General features: G+C 38.8%; 3 protein-coding genes and 1 pseudogene across 3 annotated transcripts; 2 read left to right on the top strand and 2 right to left on the bottom strand.

Moving 5' to 3' along the window:
* Window positions 1-24: 24 nt before the first annotated feature.
* Window positions 25-1,826, bottom strand: LOC117624996. Its single transcript, XM_034356548.1, has 2 exons — window positions 1,403-1,826; window positions 25-1,152 (listed from the first exon to the last, which is right to left on the bottom strand). The coding sequence occupies exons 1-2, from the start codon at window positions 1,497-1,499 to the stop codon at window positions 317-319; spliced, it is 933 nt and encodes a 310-aa protein (XP_034212439.1). The 5' UTR covers window positions 1,500-1,826; the 3' UTR covers window positions 25-316.
* Window positions 1,827-3,102: 1,276 nt separating this feature from the next.
* Window positions 3,103-4,874, top strand: LOC117624800 (F-box protein SKIP19-like). The gene is made up of 2 exons (XM_034356253.1): window positions 3,103-3,631; window positions 3,897-4,874. The coding sequence occupies exons 1-2, from the start codon at window positions 3,267-3,269 to the stop codon at window positions 4,585-4,587; spliced, it is 1,056 nt and encodes a 351-aa protein (XP_034212144.1). The 5' UTR covers window positions 3,103-3,266; the 3' UTR covers window positions 4,588-4,874.
* A 1,279-nt stretch (window positions 4,875-6,153) lies between these two features.
* LOC117624268 lies at window positions 6,154-6,927 on the top strand (annotated as a pseudogene).
* A 4,877-nt stretch (window positions 6,928-11,804) lies between these two features.
* On the bottom strand, window positions 11,805-14,240 carry LOC117626604 (protein kinase PINOID). Its single transcript, XM_034358356.1, has 2 exons — window positions 13,222-14,240; window positions 11,805-12,878 (listed from the first exon to the last, which is right to left on the bottom strand). Exons 1-2 carry the CDS (start codon window positions 13,794-13,796, stop codon window positions 12,071-12,073), a joined length of 1,383 nt encoding a protein of 460 aa, XP_034214247.1. The 5' UTR covers window positions 13,797-14,240; the 3' UTR covers window positions 11,805-12,070.
* Between the last annotated feature and the right edge of the window lie 4,911 nt (window positions 14,241-19,151).

Below are 19,151 nucleotides of genomic sequence, written 5' to 3' on the forward strand. Positions count from 1 at the left end.
TCTTTGATATCCAGGACGAGAAGAAAACTTGGAATTAGACAACTCCTATTGGGACAGTGTAGATGCAACCTAGAAACCTGAACTAGTCAATTGCAACATGAACAACAACATGATGCAACATCACTAATCTCTCTTCTACTTCTGAAACATTACAACTGCCTTCCCCTCTTTTATTTATGTAATTCCAAGAAGGAATAGTTGAGTCTTGTCCTGGCAACTAAAAAGAAACAGAACCAACAAAATTGCAAAAGTGGAGAGACCAGGCATTTCTGGTTTCTAGTCACCCTTTGTTCTCATGCAAGTGGCAGGATGCTATTTATGTAGCATCAATTTCAGTGTTGTGTTTTGCAAATTCGCCTTTCTTCGGGTCGTGCTTGGAGACCCTCGTGCTGAAGCACTCAAACAGACGCTCCAATGCTGATATCTCCTCTTCAACATCTGTTGCTTGCTCATTATCACTTGTGGTAATCTTTTCCTTGAGGGCTCGTATTCGATCAAGGCCTTCTTGAACTTCGACCCCCATCTCCTCCATTGCCGAGTGCATCCCATTGTTTTCCTTCTGTGCATCTTTAATCTTTCTCTTTAAGGATCTGCACCCGTCAAGGGACTTAAGGAGTTGCTCCGAAAGCGCCTTGTTTCGCTCCTGGAGCGCCACATTCCCTTGAATCTCTACCCCACCACACCTCTTCTCTTTGTGCTCTGCTGCACAAGCTTGTACTTTTGCCAACAACTTCTCATTTTGCGCTCTAAGATCATTGATGTGTTCCTCCATTCCACTAAATTCTTGAACCTTTCTTGCAAGCTCTGATGCAATAATCTCCTTCTCCTTTCCCAAACTGGAACACATAATTTCTAGGCTCTTTCGCGCTGCCAAGCTCGCGCTAAGCTGCTTTCTCAACCTCTCTTTCTCATCGATTATTGGCTCCGTAGGCCTTTTGTCCCTCGGAACATTTGGCCTAAGATCTGTGTTGCAACGCCTCAGCTCTGCCCTCCTGCCAATAGATTGAGATTTTTGAATCCTGGTTTTAACATCGTCGATTATGGTAATCATTCCAGCCACCCTTTGCGTCTTCCTGTCATCATTCTCTTTTGTGCAGGCCTCGTTGTGATCATGGATTAGCTTCAATAATAACTTGACATTGGTGGCAATGCCTAAACAAAGAATTTCACACAGATCAGTACTTATTGTAATGCAATGCCCTGTTTCTTTTTGGCCAAAATTTGTTGTGATTGACAAGAAAGGAAACTTCCTTTGATTCATGTTGGCATTATTGAATGAAGGCAAAATTGTTGCAATTAGAAACCACACACAGAGATGTCATTTTGCAATGACTTTCATGACTTTAAAAAAATGCAGGCATTGAGAAATGAAGATCAGAATGCATATAATTAGATTAATTACCATCAAAACTATGATCTTCTGGGCGCTCTTTCGGAGTTGTGGAAGAAGCTGGCAATGGCAACACTGCAGGAGATGAAAAAGCTCGAATTCGGTTCATTTTCACCCTTTTCACCCCGAAAACACGATCGAAAGGATCTTCTGTCTTCAGGGGAAAGGAGCTGATAGACTATATAAGATGAAAGTATGAATTTTATGATACAATGGTGGATCAAGATCGAACACAAGTAATTAAAGGGTAGTTTTCTTTTCTTTCTTATTTAATTTAGATAATTAATTTGTTCTAAATCATGCACTAGTTTACTACGATATAATATTTGAGAGATCCAAAAAGAGAGACTGCAAACTGCTTTTGCACTCTCTCTCTCTCCTCTCTCTTGTTGGTGGTGGTGTCGTTGTTAAAAACCTCCTCAAGCTGTGTAATATTGATTGAATATGTTTTGATGGTTTTGGCTCGTTGGGAGAATTGTTGGTTCTTGGTTGCAATCATGCGCAATTATTGGTGACAGTTTGACGTTTTCTTTGGCATTGGATGCTTTGACTTTATTACACCCAAAAAAATGGGTGGAGTGGTTCCCATGCAGTCATGTTTGTTCCAGTTGTTGCCCTTGCATAAACCTGAATCAGCTCTCTCTAACCTAATTTGCTCGCAGATAATTTTTTTTTTAATAAAAAAAACTAGAAAATTGTTGGTTTGAAATAGAAACTGAACAGATTGAACAAAACATATAAAAGAAGTAAGGAACTTGTAATTGAAACGGTTAAGAGTTTTTACGCACACGAAATCATTTGTTAGATTCTCTAGTTCTTCAATATAACTTATATATATATGGACTAATGGCTCCATAGAACTTTTGTTGGATCCTTTTTTCTTACCTAATATTTATTTTTGTTTAAACAAAATAATAATAATAATAATAATAAAACAGAAGACTTTACCCAAAAGCATGTTACCATATCTCTTCCCTAGTCATTCCTTGTTGACCAGACATGGAATCATATCTCCAATCCCATCCCATGCATGTGGTAGCGACCACCATTAACGCTACAATTACAAGCTCTATAGCATTACCCAGTTGTACCTTTTCTTTTGCCACAAACACACAAACACTTGTACCTAATCACATATATATTTTATAAGACACTTGATTACTTATTTAGAAAAAAAAAAAAAAAGGAAAAAAAAACAACCTCTGTAGCATCATGCACACACATTATTATGTTCTACAACATGCTGGTATATTTTGTTTTTTGTTTTTTGTTTTTAAACGCAGCTTCACGTGTTTCAAATTTTGTGGTTAGGTAGGTGAATATATTTTTTTTGGCTATTTACCTTTAGGTTTGTTTCTTCTTTCGTGCCATCTTGGGCCTGAACAAGAGTACAACCAACCAAAGCTATAAGTCATGGTCAGGCCCAATTATCAGTAAGAGCGTTTTTTTTCTTCTAAGGTGCCGTGGAGGTTTGATTCTGAGATCATTAATCTGCAAATTAAGACTCTTTATTTTAGGGAGCTTGCGAGCAAAATTTGAGCTTTTCTGTTCACTCCTTCTATGTGGCCGGTCTTTTTATCAGTTTGTCTTTCGTTTTTACTGGACTAGACCCGTTGGGTGTTTTAAAAAAAAATCTTCGGTGCACAAAATAACAAGCTTTTAAAAAGTCCACGGATATAAACCTTTAAAAAAAGACCCACGGTCGAATGTAGTCCCAGAACCAACCAAAACGCTTGTATCGCATTTGTTCCGAAACTTCATATTTGATCAGTGATTTTCCCACTCTCCAGCGGCAAACCCTAATCCTCCATTTTCCCGAGAATCCCCATTTCGAAACTTTCCCGCACAATCCCAGAATCCAAACAACCAAAACCTCATGGGCAAGAAAAGAAACAAGAAGACCCTCGTCTGGAGGCCCAAACCCAAATCCAGAACCCCCCCAGCCGAAATGCGAAACTGGCTGGACCTTCCACGGGACGTCACCGTTTCGATACTCTCTCGACTCAGAGCGGTCGAGATTCTGGAGAGCGTGCAGATGGTATGCATGGCTTGGCGCATCATCTGCAAGGACCCTCTCATGTGGCGCACCGTCGACATGGCCAACGATGCCGATTACGACGACATGTTCTACAACTTGGATGCGATGTGCCGCCACGCAGTGGATCGTAGCTGTGGCGGTCTGGTCGATGTCAATATCGAGCACTTCGGCGACGACGATCTGCTTAAGTATATCACTGACAGGTATTCAAAATTTTATTTTGTAGATTGTTTTGGTATGAAGATTTTATTAATTTCTTAAACTTTGCTCAATAGATTCCCAAAAATGAATCTTTTTGTGATGTTATATTCAATTCGAAATTAAAAATTGCACACGAACAGAGTAACCCATGTAGATTTGCTTGATCATTTGTTTTGTTCTTTTTGGAATCTCCTTCCAAATTCCAATGATATTATGTTGATGTAGAATTTGTTTGGCTGCATTTCTGTTTCTGTGTAATGGCTATAGTTGCGGTGGGATCAGACGTCTCCGGCTAGTTAGTTGCTATAGCATATCACGTGTGGGGTTGGGTATGGTGGCTTCGAAGCTTACTCTATTAGAGGAGCTTGAGATCTATGTATGCAATCTCTCACGTACATCTCTAGAAATGGTTGGGCGCTCTTGCCCTCTTTTGAAGTCATTCAAATTGAACAGGCCCGAATTTTCGGTTTATGGGATCAGTGGGTTTGGTGCCTATGATGGATTTGATGATTGGAATGATGATGAGAATGGTGATGAGAATGGTGGCTCAGTCATTGATTCTTTCGGGAAAGATGATGAAGCACTTGCTATAGCAGGAACGATGAATGGTTTACACCACCTTCAACTTTTCGGGAATCGGCTCACCAATGATGGCTTGAGGAAGATTCTTGATTGTTGTCCTCATCTTGAGTCACTTGATCTGCGCCATTGTTTCAATCTTGATCTGAAGGGAGCTTTGGAAAAAAGATGTGCTGAACGAATTAAACAGTTGTGCCTTCCCAATGATTCCATTGATGACTATGAATTTTGTACTGCACCATGTGACTATGGATTTTATAATGATTCTGAGGACTTTGACTGTGATGATGATTATCCTTATGATTTTAATGGATACTACTCGGATGATAGTGATTTCTATGATGATTTTACCAAAATACGATTCTCTGATCTTTTTTGAATTCGAGACCGTCTAGCAGCTGAAATCTGGGAAACAGAGAGTGGTAATGAATTTGGAGCTGAAATTTGACTGTCTCTAAGAAAGGAGTATTCCTGGGTTGCAACGTTATTGCCTGTTTTGAGTAAGGAAAGAGTGGCTTTATCTGCAAGGGAATCTGGCTACTTTGCTCCCTAGGGGAGAGTGAGCGCAGAAACTTTTTGGATTGTCCTTGTACACTTTACAACCTGCTGTTTTATGAGAACAATGTCAAGTTTTCTATTTTGATCATGGAAGGTTGGTTGAATATATATATATATATATTGGTACATTCCAAAATAACTGTTACTCGGACATCTTTACCCTTGGCCATGAACCTCCTTTGGTTTATGATTCACTCAATTCTATATATATATTTAGGTTTAAGAGCTTTTTATTATCATGCCCCTGATCATTGTTGTTTAATTATTTTTATTTTTATTTTAAAGAAACAAAAAAGACAACTTGAGATGAAATATAGTAGATGAAGGTTGAATCTGGATTTTCATTGACAACATTCAGAAAGGGGTGTATTTGAATGAAAAAGTTGCTTTGAATGTTAGGAATCCAGTTTTGGAAGTTTGTCTATAACTACGATTCTGGGAGAATATAGGATTTGTGCTTCTAAAAATTCATTGCTATGAAAGTCTAAGTACCAAAATGAAATATTGATAAATAAAAAATGTAGGAGGAAAACTCCGAAAACCCATTCCACCAATTTCAGTCTTTCCCTCTCCAAAGGCTATAGCTCCATGTAGAAAATTAGGTCCATCTCCATACAGAAAAATTACAAAGATCCATTTGAAGGAGCTCTACCAAAAATCTAATTAAGTCATATAGCCTTATTATATTGAGTCTTTAGAATGGAGAAAAAAAAAGGAAAAAAGAAGGCAAGCTTGCAATTCCAGCATTTATAGCATCACCCAACAGTAGATGCTATTCAAGCCTTAGCCTTTGAATAACATCTCCAAAATCTCCACATACGTGATAGCAAACTAATAGAATTCTTGACAGAACCTAACGATATGGACTATTTGTGAGCAGAGGTGCTAACCTTAGGGACCACTAATGACACAAAAGAACATAAAAGACGCAACTTAATAATTTTGTGAATCTCATGGACATTTTATGATAAAAACCCTATGAAATAATATAGTTGATGAAGGTTGAAACTAGATTTTCATTGACAAGATTCAAAAGGGGTGTATTTTAATGAAAAAGTTGCTTTGAATATTAGATATTCAGTTTTGAATAACAAAGATTCTGGGAAAATATAGGATTTGTGCTTCTAAAATCATTTATATGATAGTCTGGGGACCAAAATGAAATGGTGATGAGACCATTTGATGAAATTGTCGCTTACCTTCTATTTGGTGCCAAAACCAACGAGAAGAACATTTTAAAAAAGTCCACGACCTGTGTGTGCAACAAAACAAAAAAAGTCGACGTCGATCAAGGTAGGCCAAAAACCATTTTGCAGAGAATTCATCGCCATGCCATTTGGATACTTTCCCGCATAATCCCAGAATTAATCTGGACAACCAAAACTTGATGGGCAAGAAAACCCCCCGCTCAAAGGGCAAACCCAAATCCAGAACCCCACCACCAGCACCACCCGAAACCGAAACCAAAACGCGAAACTGGCTGGACCTTCCACGGGAAGTTACCGTTTCGATACTTTCACGACTGAGAGCGATCGATGTTTTGGGGAGCGCGCAGAAGGTGTGCATGGGTTGGCGCAACATCTGCAAAGATCCTCTCATCTGGCGCACCGTCGACATGAGCAATGGTGATTGCGACTTTGGGGCCTACGACTTGGATAAGATGTGCCGCCACGCAGTGGATCGTAGCCGTGGTAATCTGGTCGATATCAATATCGAGCACAACTGCACCGATGATCTCCTTAAGCATATCACCGACAGGTTTTTTATTTGTCGAATTTGTATATCACCGACATGAGGGTTGGAACCTAAGACTACTTGTCTGTAATACATGTATTTCTGTTTGTGTGAGTAAATTTGTGAAAAATAGGTGCAGTGGCATCAGACGGCTCCGGTTAGTGTATTGCTATTTCACGTCAGTGGGGAGGTTTTATGAAGTGGCTTCAAGACTTCTCTGTTAGAGGAGCTTAACATCTCTTTGTGCAGATTCTCACCTGAATCACTACAAGTGCTCGGGAGCTCTTGCCCTCTTTTGAGGTCATTCAAATTGGACCGCCGCTGTACATGTTCAAATTTTTTGTGGCATGTGAGAATGATGAATGATGGCGAAGCACTTGCTATAGCAGGAACGATGCAACTTGGCCTAGGCCCAAGTGTCAAATAAATAAATAGTATAGCCGTGCGGCTATACTATTATGTATTAAAAAAGGCCGGCCCATGGCCTAAGCCCACGTGTCAAAGAGTCCTAAGCCAAACTATTTTTTAAATGCAAAAAAGGAGTATAGCCGAACGGCTATACGTTTTTTTAAAAATTCAAATAAATAGTATAGCCGTGGGGCTATACTATTTAATATATATATATATATATATGTATATATAAAGGCCGTACCATGGCCTAAGCCCACGTGTCAAAGAGGTAAAGCCATACTATTTTTTAAATGCAAAAAAGGAGTATAGCCGAACGGCTATACTATTTTTTAAAATTCAAATAAATAGTATAGCCGTGCGGCTTTACTATTATAAATGTAAAAAGGCCGGCCCAAGCCCTAATTCCACGTGTCAAAGAGGTAAAGCCATACTATTTTCGGGATGAGGAGTGGGATGTATGAATTGAGTTTTTCTTTTGATGTTGAATATATTTTATGTTTTGGGATTGATTATTATGCTTGAATGACAATTAATACTTACATTTGATAGAATATTTTGGCTTAAAAACAATTAGTAGTACAATTGATCTATATTATATTATTTATAATTTTTTTAATTAAATTAAATTAATGTTCAAAAGGCTTACGTTTCGCATTTTCAAACATTGGTTTATACATATATATATAGTGATTACGGATCTTATGACGAAGATAACCTATCCACATTTCCTGATGTTGATTCGAAGTTTGTTTGTTTGTTTGTGTGTGTGTGTGTGTGTGTGTAGCAGAGCACAATTGATTCAATTAAACGTTTTCCTAGGACATATTACAATTCTGATTGATCATGTGATGAAAAGTTTCTCCTTCAGTTTTTCTTTCCGGGAAACGATTAGAAGTTACTTCTCATATCTGACCCCAAAAAAGAAAAAACACTACAAAAAAATAAGCAACTTATAATTATAAATAATTTAAATAGTGCTAACTTCATAATAAATAATCAAAAGTTGTATCTTCATTACAAAGGTTTTCTAAGGAACTGTAATAGTTATTGGGATTCGGGTTGGGATTAGGATTGGGATTTTGTTGTGCGAAATCTAATGTCGACCCAAGCATACCCCTCAAGGCAGAAACACCATCAACCTCATAATTATAATTATTAGTATTATCATCTCCCGGCCAGACCAAGTAGTGCTCAATTGGATCCCGCAAAGGATGATTAGTTTCCTTAATCACTTCCCTTGTTGTGTCCAAATCCAACAAACATCCCTCGTCGTCCTTAATGTTGTTACCACCATGAACATGATCATGATTGTTCTCAAAATTTGGGGTTGTGTTAGCCCAGATGTCCTCAGATTTCGATATCGGTTGTGTCTTGACACACTCTACCTTACCATGTTCCCATTCTTCATTCCAACAAAGTTCCTCACCACTATTGTTGTCACCTTGATAATGATCAAACCCACGATTATCACTCTCGAAATTTAGGCTTGGATTATACAAGAAGTCTTCGGATTCTGATATTGGTTGGAAAGAGACACATTCCGATTTACCCTCTTCCAAAATTTTGTCCCAGAAAGATATGTTGTTGTCGCCACCATCGTTTTTCTTGTTAAGACGATCACACTCAAAAACATGTGAACCTTTCATCCTCTTGTTAGTATGGTCCTGAAGAAGCACCAAGTATTTGTCTCTCAACGAAAACATGTCCTTAACTGTTCGACATGACTTCACCTCCTCCGCAAGCTGTCCCTGAACCTCATTATCAGGTTCCTCTCTCTTCCTCTTCTTCTGCAGTCTAACCTTGAAATCAATGGCGTTAGTAGGTGCCTGGTCTGATTGCATGAAGCGGTCAAGGACGGCGTCGAGGGAAGGGTTGTCCGGGGACCAGTAAGGCCTGCCTGCTTCAGAGAGCACAACAATGCCAATTTCTGCTTCAAACTTTTTGCAGAAGTCTTTACCCTTGCTAAATAGGCCGCTGCGCCTCTTTGAGAAGCTCACATACCTTCTGTTTTTATACACCTTCGCTTCTTTCTGCTCCATTGTTACTTCTGAAGCTTTTCTCTTCATCTTGTTAGTGTGCTTATAGAGAGGTGCTTTAGGTTAACAAAAAAATATATTTAGCTGACGAACCATTAATAACTGTGTATATATAGTTTGTGGTTTTGTTAACCTCGTTGCCTTAGGAAGGTTTGGGTGAAAGGCAAACAGGGAAATAGATCAGGAAAGTCAATGAAGTTTTTCTAAGTGGACTAGGTATATAAATAATTAAATAATAAAATACCCAAAAAAAATAAGGAAATAGATTTTAGAAAGTATAGCTGTTGAAGAAAATTAAATATAATACCTACTTGCCAAAGGAATCAAAAATAAGCACAATAATTTAGTTGCATGTTCGGTGAAGATGTTCAAGGCTTCAGAGCTGGCCCATAACATTTAATACATGCTCTGATGTAGCTGCCAATTTTGTTTTCGAAACATCATCTCTCAACTGGCATTTTCTCCCTCTCTTCTCTCTCTCTAAAGTGGTCGACAAAACCTAAATTTTGCTCTTAACCCAACAAATTCCCTTCATTTATAAATTATTGCATGAGCAACAATAATATGTTGACATTACTTTGATTATACTACTCGTTAAAAAAAAATGCCAATAAGTCAAACTATTTAATATTCCTAGACGATTACCCAGTTGGCTCCTTTTAAAAATAAAAAAAAAAGATGTTTTATTTAAATTATATATATAGTTATTCTCCTATTCAAATTTTTGCATGTTATTATTGTGCTAATGTCATTGTAAACAGAGAAAAAACTAAAAAGGAAAAGTTCGGATGTCTGCACGTTTATTTTGCCAACTAATTTAACTTTCCAATACTAGTTAATTAGAGGTCACTTCCCAATTCCCATTATCTTTGATGGAAAGACAACCATAACAGTTATCTTCTAGCAAATCATAAAACTACACACCTAGCTAGCTATCACCATCCAATCACTCTTTTTTTTAAAAAAATTAGGGTTACTTTGCTAAATCACTTAATTTAATATCTTTGCTTAATTATAACCCTAATCTCTATTAAATCAAGTTTAAAATCATTTTCTATGTGCCATGTGGTTTTAGTTTCGAGTTTTGATACATGAAAGGTACGTAGTGTGACTGAGGGGTCATGCATGCTCATGCACTAGAAACCTTGCATGAGATTTGAGGACTTGTCACGTGGCAGGCATGTTGTCGAGCCACGTGGGAGAGTTTCATTGGGTAGGTGGAGCATCTGTGGGTATATTTTGTTTTGTTTTGGCTTTTCTATTTTTGTATATTTTTTCTTTTGGGTGAGTAATTTGTTTGTTTTGGTTTTGGACAAGGAAGGGACAGGAACTTTCAATAGCTGGTAGGGCTGCCCGGTTTCAGGGGGTCACATGGACAAATCACATGTGTTGTCAATGGGCTACTGGGCCTATTGGGCTTTCCCTCCCCCACAGGCCCACCAAAACTTCGGTCCAATATTCCATCGGTACGTTCGTACTGATGCAGCAATCCACACCGTCCGGTTCAATACACGTGTATTGATCGGTAAAGTGGATTTCTCGGTCGGCTGGTACACCTCTATAATATTACAACCTCGGGAAGTGCAAAGACTCTTGCGCTTTTTGAGCATTGATCTCAACTAAATTATTTTTGTCCATTGATTTAAAGTTTGAGCCAAATTAAAAAAGAATAAAAATTTAAGGAAGAGTAGACTAATCTGAGCCGTTGATTTTCGAGTTGTGACCCCACACCACGCTTATTGTCCGCTGTCTAGTGTCGACGCGGCGCATCTGGCTGCCTCTCTTTAGTTAGTTATTTGCACATATGCCTTTTCTTTTTTCTTTTTGGTTTTTAAGGACAATGTTTATAGAAACTTGTTTACAATAACTTTTTGTAAACTTCAACCAAATTTTCCACCAATTCGGAATAATGTTATCATATGTATGTTCAAATTGTGGAGGAGATAAACTTTACATATAATGGAGTGATGGGACAATTGTATATATATCTAATCTACTTTCTCGATGATACATAAGATGTGAACGAGAATAAAAGGCAAAAAGAAGTTATGGTTCTTCACTATAAACACAATTGTCCCACCACTCGGATACGTAAGTTTTTCTCGACCTGGATCTAGAGTGGGAGGTGGTGGGAAGTCGTGGTTGGTTTGAAAGTCTAATCCTAGAGTGAAATTATTATATGGCATATGGTATGTTTATATTTTAAGTTGAGATGACAGTAGGTCCGGGATGCTCTCTCTTTGTAGTAGGTTTAGGGTGCTTGATGATGGTTTATTTGGTGTATGAATTGATTAAATAAATGTAATATGCGTGACATCAGAGAAACAAATGCCAGATGCTTAAACAGAACAATAAACATTTGAATATACATTCACAAAACCTTTCAAGGAGCCAAAATAAACACATGGAATAATAACTTACATCCCATATTGCTTTTTGTTAATACCATATAGCATATAGTTTTCTTTCCCTATAAACAAATGAACCGACCTTGGACTTTGCCATAACAATGGAATTCAAAGCACGCAGTTTTCTTCAGCTTTTCCTAAACCTTCTAGATAAATTATGTAATAAATAATAATAATAATAACCAGAACGAAAAAAGTAAAAAGTAACACATGCAATAATAACTTACCTCCCATATAGCATATAGTTTTCTTTCCCTATAAACAAATGAACCGACTTTGGACTTTGTCAGAGATGTGTGTGTGAGAAATTCTCTTCCTCTCTAATTTAGACCATCATTTGTACTAAAAAAGCATGCAGTTTTCTTCAGCTTTTCCTAAACCTTCTAGCTAAATTATGTAATAAATAATAATAATAATAACGAGAATGAAAAAAGTAAAAACGAAAAGTGTTTCCCAGGATCAATCATGGATATTGGCTTTTCAAAATATAGTAATATTTAGGATCCTACTTGCCTTTCTACATCTACTATAGCAACCTACGTGTACATAATGACACCTTAGCAATACAGCTTTTTTCTCATATTCTCAAATATTTACCTATTTATAAGCAAATAATAAAAACAAAAGACAGCTCGAATATACACAACTGTCACCCGTCAGTAACAAAATCTGGCAGGACTGTCTCAACACGTGGCGAACATCTCGCCGTTGCTGCTCAGAAGTACTCGAACGCCGTAGATTGCCTCGTATTTCTATTTTGATCAGTCTTCTTGGCCTGGTAAGACGGCGTCGTGTTTTGCCTTCGTATTAGGCCCGGGATCATCGGCGGCGTGAGGGACCGTACCAACGCCAAGTTGATGCCCTTAAAGAACGGATGCTTCTTGACGTCAGCGGCTCCGCGCTTCGACCCGAGCCGGCGCTCCGGGTCCTTGTTGAGGAACCCGGAAATGAGGTCACGCGCGTGGCCTTCGAGCGCGCTGGAGGGCGTGGGGGTCGGGAACGCAAGGGGCTTTTTCACGATGTTGCGCAGGGTGTTCTCGTTCGATGGAGCCGCGAACGGCGTGCGGCCGTAGATCAACTCGTAGAGGAAGATCCCGAAAGCCCACCAGTCAACGGCGTTTCCGTGGGAACTGCCGGAGGCGACTTCCGGTGACACGTACTCGTGGGTACCGACGAAGGAACGTGACCTGGCGGCGACCGGTTCGGCGACGAAAAGCCGGTTCGGGGAGAGGGTCTGGATTTTGCGCGAGCGGAAGAGCCGGGTCGAGAGGCAGGAGAATGGGGTGAGTGTTGTGGTTTTCCGCGGGCGGGTGTAGGATGGAGTGGATAGGGACCCCGAGTCAGAGTAGGAGTCGGGAGATTCAACGGCTGGGATTGCGTCTGAGCAGAGGGAGAGGTCAAAGTCGGAGAGCATGATGTGACCGTCCGATCTGACCAGCACGTTCTCGGGTTTTAGGTCTCTGTAGATGATTCCCAGCATGTGGAGGTATTCCAAGGCCACTAGAACCTCCGCAGCATAAAACCTGGTAAGTTTTGACGAAATATCCGAGTTAGACCGGGTTGACTCATTCGAGTTGAAACAAAAATTTAGCACCAAATTTTTCGATTCAAAAAACATAAACAAAATCTGGATTGAAGACGACTTTGCAGAGAGATAAAGCAGACAAGATAAGAACATCTCATGATCTCATCTGGGCCTTGTAAGCATAAGAATACAAAAAACCAGAAATTAGAGGCCATATTTAAATTTGTTTTTATTCGTTTTTCGAAATAAAAAATTCAAGCAAAAAAAAAAAAGTAAATGATGCAATGTCGTAGTATCTGAGAAAAATGGAGGAATATTCAGAAATTTAAAATTGAATGTACCTGGCCGAGGTGAGAGAGAAGCGCTTGTTAGGCTGCTTATGGCGGAGAGAGTGCAAGTCGCCGCCGGAACAGTACTCCATGACGATGCAAGAGAAATGCGAGGCTTCGAACTCGGCGTAGAGCGTAGGCAAGAACGGGTGGTCGAGCATCTTGAGGATTTTTCTCTCCATCTCGGCTCTGTGGACCTTCTTCTTCAGCGCCAGAGCCTCCTTGTCGACGACTTTCATGGCGTAAAAGCACGAGGAAGACGAAGAAGACTCGCGATCCTGATCGGCGGGACTGGAACCGGTGCCTCTGAGGGTGCAGAGGTAGACGGTGCCGATGTCGCCGGCCCCGATGCGGCGGAGGAGGCGGAAGTCGCGGAAAGTGAGAGCGGATTTCTTGGAGCGAATGGCTGAGTAGCCGAAGTCGGAGGAGCGGTGGGGCTTGAGGCACAAGGTTTCGGTTGCGAAGTCGGCGGCGGTGGTGGTGGCGGCAGCGTCGAAGGAGAGGCGGCTGAAGCTGCTACAGCTCTCGCTGCTCATTGAGCTGTGGCTCGAGTTCACGGCTTCACCGTCCGAGTCACGCTCTAACATCTTACAAAATAAACTCAATTTTCTCGATAGAGAAATGAAGAAATGAGTTTTTTTTATATATCTGTGGAAGAATCAAAGGGACTGTTAGGAGAATCGGATGCGAAGAAAATTGAAAATTCTTGGGGAATTTTTCCGGTGCGGAAAATGAAATTTAATTCAAAGAACTTGGAAAAGGCTTGGTGTTTAGGTCAAAGTTTGAGGCCTGAAGCTTCAATTGGAGCGACGCCATTAATGGAGCTCCAAACTTTTGCAGAGAGAGGGAGAGAGAGAGCGTGCTTTGAATGCGAATTTTGAACGTAGGAGCAGGCTTTTTCAGGTCGGGCCTCAAAATTAGGGTTTGTACTCACAGCAAAGCAACGCGAGAGAGAGAGAGAGAGAGAGAGAGAGAGAGAGAGAGGGGCGCTCTGTGGCGTGGATGCTCCCTACGCTACTCAGTTTGTTTTGAGTCCTTGAGAGAGTGAGAGGTAGTTGGAGGTATTTATGCTACGCATTAATGAAGTACGCGGTAAAACGGTAACTTTCTCTGGGGTCCCGGTAAAAATGCCAGGTTGGGCACGTGCGGGAATGGTGCACGTGGAGTTAGGAAAGTTACCGCGCGTGCAGGTTTCACTGCTGGTGCACTACTGCAGGGGAGGAGAGGAAGCTTTTTCCTCTGTATTTGCTGAAGTGACGGAAATGCCCCTGTATGGAATTGTTGACTGCAACCGTCAACTCTTATGATATCTGCGGAATCTTTGATCTGCGTGAGCTGAATGTTCAGAAGTTTCAGCTAGGGAGATGGAAAAGGGAAATTAAGGGAAAATTTAGGCTGTAAATGCATTTAAGGAAAATAAAATGTACATTAGCACCACGAAGGCGAAGAGTCATGTTCATGCATGCTTATATTTAGTATGATTCCAAATTAACTCTCATATGATCTTAGAGATACAATCCGAACACGATACGATTAATAAATATGACTAGAGTCGGGATCAACTTATTTGACGAATTCAAATGTATACCAATTTATCCGGCTCGAATTCGGATTTGAAATAGCAGGATTGAACATGACATGACACGAATGCTACCCAAGCTGAAAACAATTGAGGGGGCAGCACAGAAGAATAGCAATTCATGCACGGGGGAGTGGGCCAAGAAAGGTACCAACTTGAGCTGCTGATCGTCCCCTTCAATTTGGCAAGCTTTCAAATCCAAGCACCATATTTGGTGTTGCATGAGATTCTGCAAACGTGTATCATTCTTCAGCCTAGTCTTTCGTTACCGATATCTTAAAATCTTTACCAAGCATTTGAATTTCTCTCCGTTGTTTTCATGGCCCACGTGCCGGCCGCGTGCCTTTGTTTTGTTTTTGGGTTAACTTCTCTCCTCACCGTTATCATGCTAGTATATAGATAGAATCGAATGGTTTGTATGATTTGTGTAAAGAAAACTAATTTTTTTAAATTTTTTTATAAAATAACAGTAAAATTTCATTGAGGTTTTGGGAAACGTACAATAATTGAGAGTCTTTGAGGAGAGAAGCGACTTGCAAGTATTTTCCTAATAGTAATTTCAAATGTTATTCTTCTTCTAATCCTTTCAAGATGGACTATTTGAGGTCCGAGAATTTGAATTCGAAGGAATCCTATTCCATCTCATGGTTTACAGAACATTTTCAAACGACAAGAGTTAAATAGTGTGATCGTGTATATATGAACTGTATATTTATATTTTAAATAACACGTATTGTATTATAACATGAGGAAATCGATACCGCTGCGTATATCAAACTATATGCTAATAATTGAACACGAGAGTGTCAAAGACGATGAGCTCAAAATATGGCAGCGACAGATTGCACAGTTGAAGATGCTCTTTACATTAATTGGCATGATTCGGCTGCTGCACAGAGACAGGCAGATGGAATTTTCCGACTTACTATTGGCAGTAAAAAGTAAATTGGGTTACACTATTTCGAGTCTTTGATGATGACGTGGGAGAGCAGAATAAGTGTAGGGTTTTAAATCAACAACAAATTCCATGTGCATGCCTTCAAATATCTCTCGAGTTCAATCACAGAAGCTGAAGGCAATGCAAGTTGCAATGCAAGCAGCAAGAAGGAGACAGATTTAGATTGACACTACAAATTCTACAAATTCCACATGGCCTAAAAGAAACATTTGATGCATGACATGTCAGCAAGATTGGAAGCAAGAGAAGGGAGATGGTGCCACTGTTGGAGATGATTGCTTGGTGGGTCCCAATTCGAAAAGAACAAGACCCTTAAAAGGGTACATGATTTTCAGATTATTTCATACTCAAAATTCATTCACACTTTTGGAGTGAGAAGTAGATTGAGAGGAAATTGATGAGATGAGTGAGAGGAAAAAAGGGCCCCATGATGGGTTTGCATGGAAACTGAGTGTTCTGGAAAAGACCAGCAAAAAGTGCAGCAAGTGGGGATTTTTTTTTGCATTTTGAGATGCCTTTGGCATTTTTTTTTCCTTTCTCCAAAAGTGCATGCCAGAAACCCACATATTATGTGGCTTTGTTTGTGTTTAGCTCTATTATAAGTTAACAAACTTGAACTCCAAAATTAGAGAACCAAACTTTATCTGTTCACTCACATGAACACATGATCACACATGAACACCAAGCCCAATAAGAGAAATGGTACTTAAATCAATCATCATCCATGGTGATGGTGGAGACCATATGTTGTTAGTTTCTGATATATGATTGATTAACCCGGTACTCAATATTAACTTTTGAATAATTTCATATGACACGAATGTAAGACAAATTATTGTCTTAACCACGGAAGTGTGGTCTTCTAATCATGTAGGGATTCTAGAGTTTTGCATGTTTAGAGATATACTCAAACTAAACAGATTATCCTTGTATAAAAGCTATCCTAATTGAAATACAAGAGATAATGGAATTCCTAATTCTATATGGATTGAACAACCTAATCCTAATGCAACTAGGAACACTTGACAGCTCCTTGATGGGCAAGGCTGTCAAGTGATGCATATAAATAGATGGTCCCTTCTCTAGCAACGACAATGCAAAAATACACAGCTCTCACCCCATCTAGAGAATAAGCACTAAAGTGTTGCATAGAGAAGAAGATCTTCTACAGCCAAAGATGTCAGAACAAGGTTAGTGTTGAGATACAAAACCTGGTATGGATTTACATACGACAAAACATGAAAGAAGTATAAACGCCACACCACACGAGTCTAAATAATATAAATGGTAATTCAACAAATACATCTATTAAGAATGTGATAGCTTTATCTTAATTTGAGGAATTAGCTACCTCATAAGCTAACAGCCACTAGCTAGCTAGCTAGCTATAGCTTTATCTTAGTCTTGACGAAGAAAAACAAATAATTGGAAAGCTTTGGAGTCACTCGAGAGATAGACAAAATGATCAACTGGTGGAATATTCGATGTATAATAGAGGAAATTATGCACTATAATTAAACATGTAAATCAGTGACCACCACAAGTGGCTAATCCCGCTTTGGAGATCTTGTGGGCCCAATTTTTTTTAAACTTTTTTCTTCAATAAGAAACCAAATTTTTAACTCCATCGTTGTCTTTTACTGCCTCTGGTATCTTTATGTTAATAATAATTAATTGGATTCACTTGATCATTTAAAGCTTAAACCAGAAGTAATCAGTGAGATTACAAGATCACCTTTTTTCGATTCACAAAGATCTTCCAATCCAAGACAACTCTACTCTACTTCACTCAATTTGTACTATATGCATATTCTTTTCTAATGTATCATCAATTTCACAGTTGATGCCCTTTCCTTCTTAAGGGAACAAGAAGACAAAATCCAATATTCACCTGATACATTCAATTAAAATTAGTAATTTTCGTATCACGATTTACGTTTTGCTTATGTACATCTTATGTCACAGATACATTGGTGTTAATATTTGTATACCAACCATTTCCTTAACGTTTTACTCAACTTTCGCATCGATCAAAATTAACATGAGATTTATGATAGGGTTGGAAAAACAACTCTACAAAGACTGCATATCAACACTAATTAATTGGAACCAATATAAATGCTTATGATTCAACTTTGTAATTGAGTCGAAACTCATCAATCAAAATCAAAATTGTCTAGGTTGGAACAGACCTAAAAAGTATAAAGCGAACAAATAGCCACAACCATAACACTCAAGCTTTTGATAATTATCCACAGAAAATAGGCATGTTAGGAGAACTTTTCAATGATTTGAAGAAAGGCTCATGGAAAAGCTCACCTAATCTCTCCCAACGATCATACGTATAGTTTCTTCCGACATTTCCATTACAAATAATTATATAATTTTACAAAAAAGTTGCATGATACATAAGAAATGCGTGCATATTGCATTATAATACAGAGATTATGCTTTTCACATCAAACCCCCATATAAGTTTAATATGTGTAAGGAATGCATGTTGAATAAAATATTCAATTCATCATGTATAAATGCATGAAATGTAGGAGAGATTACCGAGTTCGTACTACCGTAGTATTTTATAATTTCTCGAAATGTAAGGGATAGAAAAATGCAACAATAATAATGGAAAATTAGGCATATAAATTAATGAAAAATGAACATTTCAAGGAAGCACAGCAGAAGAAGAGAAAGCACAGTGAACAAGCTGCCAATATTCCCGCTGTTTTGATAGGCCGACAAACGGACAAAATATGTCACATAGACACATTCTTCCTCAACACAGCACATAAACAAACTTGTATTAGGTGAAAATTATGACACCAATTTAATATTAATCTGACTTTTGGGGACAAATATTATATTGAGTTAGTACCATATAGTCTGCTAATTTAATAATAAAATATTTTAAAAACAGATTAAACCCTAATTTGTGTGTGGTACATAATGGCTGTATCAAGAACAACCCAAAAATAGAAGAAGAAACAAAAAAATATTAGGGTTTGGAATCCGAGTCATCTGTTTAATTTTCTTGGTGCCATCACACCTGATGTTCCCGAAGCTGTTGACGATGCTTCTGTGTCTGCTTGATCTGCTGATAAACTAATAAGTGGTTGCTCATCTAACTGCTAGATTGTGTCCCCACTGTCTGATATTTTATATGTATTTGGATCTTAGTTTATGCAAGTTTTTTATTTATTTATTGTTGGTTTGGATTTTAATATGATTTATATGTGAAGCCATTTGCTGCTAGCGATTTGGTTCAGGTTCTAATAAATGTTGAGGAGCCCAGACAGGATCAAACTGGTCACTGGTCAACCTTATTTATATATAATCTCAGCTTTTCTGTGTAGTTAAGTTCTTGAATGAATGCATTCTTCTTGTTTTTCTCTTACCGGTGGGTCC

Source organism: Prunus dulcis, chromosome 4 (genome assembly GCF_902201215.1).
Source record: "Prunus dulcis chromosome 4, ALMONDv2, whole genome shotgun sequence".
In the NCBI taxonomy this organism is placed as follows: Eukaryota; Viridiplantae; Streptophyta; class Magnoliopsida; order Rosales; family Rosaceae; genus Prunus; species Prunus dulcis.

What these genes read in the sequence shown, in the direction of transcription:
- LOC117624996 (XM_034356548.1), bottom strand. Translation starts at nt 1,499, where the DNA reads ATGAACCGAATTCGAGCTTTTTCATCTCCTGCAGTGTTGCCATTGCCA. An exon ending in AGAAGATCATAGTTTTGATG is followed by an intron (nt 1,153 to 1,402) that starts GTAATTAATCTA and finishes TTCTTTGTTTAG; the next exon opens with GCATTGCCACCAATGTCAAG.
- LOC117624800 (XM_034356253.1), top strand. Translation starts at nt 3,267, where the DNA reads ATGGGCAAGAAAAGAAACAAGAAGACCCTCGTCTGGAGGCCCAAACCC. An exon ending in CTTAAGTATATCACTGACAG is followed by an intron (nt 3,632 to 3,896) that starts GTATTCAAAATT and finishes TAATGGCTATAG; the next exon opens with TTGCGGTGGGATCAGACGTC.
- LOC117626604 (XM_034358356.1), bottom strand. Translation starts at nt 13,796, where the DNA reads ATGTTAGAGCGTGACTCGGACGGTGAAGCCGTGAACTCGAGCCACAGC. An exon ending in TTCTCTCTCACCTCGGCCAG is followed by an intron (nt 12,879 to 13,221) that starts GTACATTCAATT and finishes AAAACTTACCAG; the next exon opens with GTTTTATGCTGCGGAGGTTC.